The 8,651-nt window shown below is 36.1% G+C and overlaps 1 protein-coding gene across 1 annotated transcript in view; it reads right to left on the minus strand.

Moving 5' to 3' along the window:
* LOC107843815 (DNA-directed RNA polymerase I subunit 1) overlaps positions 1-8,651 on the minus strand; it is a gene marked incomplete in the record, with an annotated part of 31,834 nt that overhangs the window by 5,311 nt on the left and 17,872 nt on the right. Inside the window, 9 exon segments of the mRNA XM_047397406.1 lie at positions 314-512; positions 1,480-1,682; positions 3,211-3,416; positions 3,970-4,108; positions 4,212-4,523; positions 4,643-4,861; positions 4,973-5,120; positions 5,204-5,292; positions 7,648-7,911. Of these exon segments, the coding sequence (XP_047253362.1) occupies positions 314-512; positions 1,480-1,682; positions 3,211-3,416; positions 3,970-4,108; positions 4,212-4,523; positions 4,643-4,861; positions 4,973-5,120; positions 5,204-5,292; positions 7,648-7,911 (1,779 nt within the window).

The raw sequence follows: 8,651 nt of genomic DNA on the forward strand, positions 1-8,651 counted from the left end.
GTAACTGAAGTGAGTCCATAAAATAGTATTATTTTTATTTAGTTCCATATGTAAACTCCACTGTAGCATGAAGTAAAAATTCTAAATTGAGAACATCATTAAAATTCATAATATCAAGATACCATAGCAGTTGATATGAATTTTTACATCAACTCAATACGAAAAATCAAAGTAAGATAAATTTCTAATCAAGTTAATAACCTATATAATGAGGAAAAATCAGATTATCTGTATGGCAAATCTTACACAATCAGCACACATTTTATTAACTGTAGTTAATAATCAATAAAGGAATTCGAAATCCAGCTCTTACATCTTTCAGTGCTTTGAAGTTTTTGAGGAAACTTGTTCGATGTACATCAACACCATCTTCTCCATAATAAAATTGGATAATTGAACCATCTGCATCACGCACGGTATAATCATAACAGACTTTAAGAGATTCCAGGTTTTTTATCAAGCACCTTTGCAGATATCCACTGCGAGATGTTTTGACAGCAGTATCAACCAATCTGTCCACAAGGAGCCAACAGTCAGGCATATAAAGTAAATATGATCAACAGCACAGTGATTGATGGCATACATGATAATGGTGATTCACAAACATTAATTAAATAAAGAAATATAGGTAGTCTCCAACCATTTGCACAGCAGCGGAAAGAGAATGGAATAAAGATATATTCTAAACTATGGGTGTTCCATTCAATAGCTAGCTTATTCATGCTTCAGCAAAACGTTTAAGGTTGTTCCAATAAAAAATAATCTACACAACTAGTTCGACAGAATTGCACCTTGAGTCTGAAATGCAACAACCCCAAGGATGGCAAAAGATTTAGCATACAGAACACCAAAATCCATAGGAAAAAACTGAAGGACTATAAATCAACTTATAACAACCAGAAGGTGGAAGTTAGATCTGGCAGATGCCATAACCCAAGGATGTACAAGAAGTAGTAGGCACACTTCAATAAATCATAAAATTGAAGGCTTAGAAAGGACTTTTGAAAAACACACTATGGTTTTGAAAAGGTTAGACTTTTGTTCTGAGAGAGAAGCTGTGCGAGTGTTATATCATGTTTGTGAGTGCAAGTACAGATATATAGAAACATATACTCTCACCATATATGGGAGTTTCCAAATTTATGTACAGTTTATTCACAAGGTTGCTACTTTCAGTTTAATTCAGCTGCTCTTTAATGTGATCTTCCCATTGACATTTTGATTTACTTATCTTTTTTTGAATAATTTCTCACTGAATTTTAGTGGGCTTGTTTTAGAAGAGGAATATTGGGCCCTCGTCCTGACTCCCCTCGCCATCTGTACATACAGGACTGGGTTCAATTTCTTAAATTACATGTCCTAGGATAGGCTCCTCACAAATGAGAGCCTGAGCTCAAAATGGCTACATTTTTCCTGACCAAAATGAGTAGTAACTAGTAATTAAGTCACAATGACAGAGAGAACAAATCATATATTTACCCTTCACGACCAGCCATGCAATGAAAATAGTACTCCTGGGGACGAAGTCCAGAAAGAAAGCGATCACTGACATAACCTCCTGCCCTGGAAGCACAGTCCCATGGTGGAAAACAGGGCAAAGTTTTCCCAGAAACCATTCGTGGTACTCGCTTTCCTTCCAACTCTTGTTGTCCCAGATAAGAGGAAATTTGTTGAAAATTAACCTACAGAAATGACACAGAAATCCATCAGATGGCACAAAGACAACAAAACAATGATAGTTATGATAAAGCTGAAGTGTCGACAAAATGATATGGAAACAAAACTTTTCTGCTCAACAGTCGATAAGTAGTGTAAAATCATCCTAAAAAATCTCTAGAATCCTAATCATGTACATACTTCTAAATAGTGCACCAGATGAGGATCCAAAATTCTATAACGGCATGCTTTCCTGTGCATTGACATGCTGAATACTTTCCCTTAAAACAAGAGTCTAACCTTTGAAAAGGTTAAATGTGTAAAATCATATAGTCTAGTATATCACTATATCCAAAACATAAAAGAATCATCAGTGCTAACAAATTTAGTACAAAAAACAGACTATAGCATGAAAACCTACGTGAAAGCTGAAGAAATATGAAAGCATATAAAATTGATAGCTTCAGTTACTTAATTTAAGCTTTAATAGAGTACTTCCTGTAACAAACTTAGAGGTCATGCCGAACATGTCACTCTTTTTTATTAACTGTAACTTCTATTCTTGTATCAGAGAGCTTATGCAGTTCATTATCCATTAGGCCATTACAGTACATTAACATGTAAACGCAGATAATTCACAAACCGTTTCACTGGAAAGCAATCAGAAAGATCACCTACAATTTGATTTTCTCAAAGTATTCTTATCTAAACTCAAATTTCAAATGTGCAACATAGTTCATTCTCAGTCCTATGATATTGACAATTTCTTATAGGACCTTATAACCTTTTCAATTTCAAAACAGGGAAAACGTGCAGTTGTTTATATAAGCTCCTATCTATTAAGGAAATAGGAATTCTGCAATAGTGAAAGTGCAAGCATATTCACATAGTGAACGTGCAAGCTTATTCACAGATTACGGAGTTATGCTTATGTAACATTTTACAAAAACCATAACTTATTTAAGCACAACAAGCAGTTATTACATTATAGTAGCCAAAAGAAAATTTATTTGACAACTCAAACAATATGGCTGCAGCAAAGCGAAAATTCACCTTTACCTTTTTCGGATAAGCGAATAGCTTACCCTTTACTTTTTATTTTTGAGATAAATAGGTTACCCTTTAATGTCCCAAACCTTTGTTTTTGGTTCAAGATCAGGTTCCATAGATGATTTCAGAAACTTCCAGCTACACTACAAAAATCATGTTTCAAGAGTTTCTACCTCATTAGAAAGTAGTACCACATATGAAATTTACTAACCTCGTACGAACTCTCTCACTCCCAAATTTACCAAATGCATAAGCAAGAAGTAGCAGAGACAATATAGAAAAAAAAATTACAAGGAACTAAATTTTGCCAAGGTTTATAATCTACGATTAGTTATAGCAAACAGCATGTCATGAAATACATTGAGAACGTACTGAGACCTTTTCTTTTTAAGAGAAGTTCCAGGACATATGGATGAGACAGTAACGTAGCACCACGCTAAAATTAGGAGCGTTGTGAATTATCCCATAACTAAATAGACAGATACCAAAACTTAACCAACTTACCGTACTTCCCTTTGCTCCGGTAATTGTCATAAGTGCGATACAGTTTCTGGGGAAAGGTTTCAACAGTCCTTTTAGCAGCAACTCTTTATTAAATTGTGAGCCTTTATTTGCCAATTTATTTTTCATCTTCATGTCTAAGGCTGCTGTGGCAGCTTCTTTGTTGCTACTTACTGCTTTCTCAATTTCTAGTTGGAGCTCCAAAGGGCCTGCAAGCCAAATTTCCAACATCAGCAGTAATTTGATAACGAACATACCAAAGAAAAATTCAATAGCAAGCAATTGTACAGGACAATGGTACTATATATCTCTTCATACGGAGCATACAAGACCTAAATGATTAATTTTCTTCATTAATATTGAGATGCTGACACCCTACACATAAGGTTGGGAGACACCTGCAAACTGATGACATATACACTGGAACCTATTGGAATCATTTCCTTCAGAGTCGATAAATATTTGCGTTCTACAGCACAACGTAACTTCGATTTTAATGTCCCTGACAGCAATCATTTTCTCATAGAAATGGAAGGATAAAAACTTGTTACAGAAGTTTTGACTAGTAAACCTTAATAGCATATGCACGTGGCAGAAAGTTTATATATGTAATACAAAAGAATATGAAACTGTCACAAAGATAGCCATGCATAGCTATGATAAAAGCAGGGCAATATGTTTCTCATCCGTTGCCTCATATCCTTAGCTTGATGAAAGATAGAATAACACTTGCAACTTCAAAGAGCTTCATGACATACTCACCTATTTCTCCACGCTTGAACTTCACAAAATCACAATGAGCCTCTTCACCAACATCCTCTCCTTCAAGTTCCTCCTTCCTCCGAATATCGTAATTTGGTAAGATGACAAGATCATCAACACCACAAGTGAAGCCATGCAGCTGAACAGAATGGGCAAATTTAAATGAAAGATTTCACCATGCAGGCATGAAAAAGAAAACAAATGTGTCACGAGAAAGAAAGAACCAAAACAACATATCGAACCTGCAAGAAAATAGTAAATAAACGACTCAGAGCAGAAAGTAAAATGCCTGCTTTGTTGGATCCATAAAGCTCCTGAATTGTGTGAACTAAACCAAACTTTCCAAACTGGGCCTTGTCGATTACACCACGTACAAGCTCATTTCTCCAAATTAAGAACTTATTTTCAGCGGTTCTATCTTCTTCTTCTTCTCTTGACTGATACTCAGCTAGGCGACTCTGGCTCAGGAAATACGGATATGGAATTTTCCCTTTGTTTTTCACAGTACAAGGTGCACAACCATTTGTAAGATGATTTAGTAATGCAGTGATGACCTACAAGTACAAAGCTAAAATGATCAGTTCTTTACGAAGTTGACCTCTATGATTACCCTAACATCACATCCAAGGCCTCAACATGCATGCATAATGAGCTTGTTTTTGCTAGTCTTCACCTGCTTCCCTGTCCATAGAGGCTTTGGTTTCCACACAGCAGGCAAGATAGTCTGCACAACACCTTCAGAATCTACTACAGACACTTTATTTGAGTGATTGCCAGAAGTAGGACAAGGCCCAGCAGCAAACACACCAGATCCATACAGAAGCTGGTTGAACTCATGAAGAGTCAAAAAAGTATTCTTCATGGTAAGAATCACTGCGCCTACAATATGATCCTGGAGAAGATGATCAAGTCAAAGAATTATAAGAGAAATATACAATAAACAGATAACAAGAATGAATCACAAAAAATTGTTGGTGACAATGTGCAGTTTAGTTACTCAAACCTGAATCAAGCCTCTAACTGTATCTCCCTTAGTCGGGACAATGTACTGTTCATTAGCATTTACAATGTTATATGCTTCAGCACGAGAAATTTCATCTTGTGGAAAGTGGACATTCATTTCATCACCATCAAAATCGGCATTATAGGAACTAAAACAATACAAGAGCAGATTAGTCCTGGAAAGAAATTTAGTACCGTAATGTATATGGAAAATCAAATAGAGAATTCCAACCTGCAATTAGCATAGTGCATGCGAAGAGTTTTTTCTCCTTTCAGTACACGGACAACGTGGGCCATTATACTGGGTTTGTGAAGCGTAGGCTGCCATCAACTTTTTCCAGTTAGACCATTGTGCAGCTATGAGAAAACAATTAGCAAGGGAACACAAAGCAGTTATGGGTGCACATTCCAATGATCACTTTTTGTGAATATTTTGTCTATGCAAGTGAAGCTACAAAGAGAAGAACCAAAATAATTATGTACCAAAAAAATGGAACCAGCTCACTTGAGCCCTCAAACGGTCAACCTGACAGAATATAGGTAACATTCCATTGATCACTGTCATGAATATTATGTTTATGCAAGTGAAGCAACAAAGACAAGAACCATTATATACCAAAAGTAGAAGCAACTCATTTTAGCCCAAAAGTCTTCAACACTGGTCACACATCAACATATTTGGCCCCAAGTCACATGCCAATGCTTCAGATATGTGAGATCCAAACAGGTGCCACAAAGTATTCAGAATATCTTGTAAATAGCCCAAGCAATTTAAGAGGTGATTCTAAGAGGCTGATAGAAGAGCTAGTCCACAGTACCTACCCAAGACCATGACAACTACTGTCACCTTTTCTAGGCAAGTTATTTTGATTTTACTCATTGATGAGACCAAATGTGGTAGGCCGCTGCATTAATATTCTATTCCAACCACTACAGTACTGCTACTGTAAGGGCAGTGGGAGGTTTCTCACGTTGAACTAACAGAAAAGAAAAGAATTTCTTAACTGAAAAATAAGCTAGAAAATCCAAAGAAACTCTTGACAGCGATGAAAAAGAATCTCCCCTAATGTTCTGTTCTAGATAAGACAGTAAAACCAGCAGTTCATACTGATCAATCCAGTAATAGGCCAACTGGAGTGAATGTCACCGTGGTCAAGTTGCACAAACCAAGAGTTTTCTTACTCCTGGGTAAGAATTCCAGCCAAAGGCAGACTGTATCAGCTTGGTTATTGTTAGGAACTAGTTTTCTTTCACTCCACCAAAAATAGAAAGAGCCTCCTTATTTGTTAATCTATCTGTGGGATACGAGAGCAACTGTGCCTCGATCCCAAGCAGGTTGGGCTCGGCTATATGGATCCTAACTTATCATGTCGCTCCATTTAAACTCATCTCAAACAGATATTATAAAAAATAAAAATAAAAAGTAGAAGTACTAGAAGTGGTTACTCAACATGATTCTTTCATTCGTGACAAGATTTCTTGGAGGACATCGTGAAGATTATGGATAATTTCCACACACAGCAATACTCTGACTAAAGCTTTAGTGAGTCATCTGAATTTCAGATCGATTGAAATTTCCTTCCTCAGCCACTTAAGGGAAAGTTTTGCCGTGAAGACAGCTTCTTGTAACTCATCTTTCAGAGCAGAGGCAACTTCTTAAAAGAAGGGAGCAACGGAGTTGAGGGATTACAGAACTATAGAGGGTACAAGATTGTTCTAAAGTATTTGACTGAGAAATTCAAATTGGAGGTGTACAAACATAAAATAGCTTTCATAAAAGAGGACAGATAATGGATGTCTCGTTGATTGCTAATGAAAGTGTGGATACCAGAATAAGGGGACAGACACCTAAGACTTTTTACAGACATTGAAAATGCATATGATCACGTAAATTGGGAGTTTCGTGTTAAAATACTGGAGGATATGGGTTTCGGGAGGAAATGGATAAAATGGATATTTGTTTGTATTAACACTGTCAGGTTTTCTTTTTGATGAACAGATGAAGTAGGGAGTTATGTAACTGCCATCAATAAGAAGCAAATAGTACACAGAAGATGGGTTAACTCCGTCACAAAAAAATAAATTATCCAGGGCAGGTAGCTAACCAAAAGAACCGAAAAAAAACAAAAGGATTGGCTGTCAAGCCAAAGTTATAGAGCTAATGAAATCCAGAAATGGGAAAACATCATTTAAAGGGATAGACTACTCCAACTAAATAGATTTATAAGATTAGAACAATTGACTAAGAAAGCTAAGTGAAGAGGGACACGAACAAAAGAGAAAAAATGTTAATGTAAATGAAGAATCACAAAAGGCAAGGACTAGCCATTTGTTTTACTTCCGCTTCTCTTGTGCTTTGAATAAATTTTTGAAAAAAACTTAGATACCACTATATTTAATGAGCTAAACTACTGACACTGCTCCATTGCATCAAACCCCCGGCAATCACATGCTTGCAACTTTGATATCCTGGTGTAATCCATGTTATAAGTAGAAAACGCTAAGTGGAATATCCATTAGAACTTCTTTTTCCTTAATTACATAGCATCATAGTGCCAACAGTTAATCTGTTAAAAACAGCAGTTCTTTTGTTAATTTGAAAACGGCAATTACACCCATAGAACGCATGAAATACTGCATATAACAAGCTCTGAAGACTGAAGCAAAAAGCTTTACCTGTCTATTCACAAGAACAATATCCCCATCTTGTAAGTGCCGCTGAACAACTTTTCCTTCAAATTCATATTCATCGTTCCTCCCAGATTGAGTCACCATCCCACTTGAGGAAGGCAATTTTCTAGATATTGCTACACGTGCCCTTTTGCTTGATGGTAGTTTCACAGTAGATATTCTATCGGCAAAAGAGAAAGCCCCAGGATGGTTATCAGGCCCATTGATTATAGCTTCTCTCATTTTATTAGCATTCCAAGGAGTCACCCTCTGATAAAAGAATGAGATATTAGCAGAGAACAAGCAAAGATGAGATAGTGCTAAAAGTTAGAATTCATCTCGCATATAAAAATAAGTTGTCAAGAATACTTTTCTTCTCTTTTCCTCTTTCATCATTTTTAAATTTTCATCTTCTCGTCATGTCAAGTAATTATATTAGCTTAATTAAACTCCATTAATAAACATGGCTATTGAACAATACAGGGAAAGGAGATATATTTGCTCTAACTGGTTCATATTCAGCCCATGTAGATCGAATAAGGAATCTTAAATAAATCCTAGACACCAGTTAAATTTGATCCATTTAAGCAGTTTGGATGAACCTTGCACATATTTAAGAATAAAAGACGAACATTATCCACACCCTAGTATATGAAGCCTTCGCTGACATTTTTCTCTACAAAGAATCAAATATAACAGTAAATTAACAATTGGTAGCTACCCACTCAGTTGTTATCAACCCTTCCCTTCCACCAGAAGTACATGTTACAGGCTAAGTTGCTTGGACTTGGGTGCGGGTATCCGAGACGGGTGTGGATCCGAGAGTCGGATTCATTAAAATATAAATTTTAAGATTCACGGGTGTGAATCCAAGTATGGATATGGGTGCGGGGATTCGGCCAAAAAAATCAAATATTATAAATATAGAGTAATAGTATTAGTATTAGAAACTTTTTCCAAAACTATAACTCATGTATATTTACCAAAAAATAAGAAATTAAGTATAATTA

This window comes from Capsicum annuum, chromosome 10, assembly GCF_002878395.1.
Source record: "Capsicum annuum cultivar UCD-10X-F1 chromosome 10, UCD10Xv1.1, whole genome shotgun sequence".
Taxonomy (NCBI): Eukaryota; Viridiplantae; Streptophyta; class Magnoliopsida; order Solanales; family Solanaceae; genus Capsicum; species Capsicum annuum.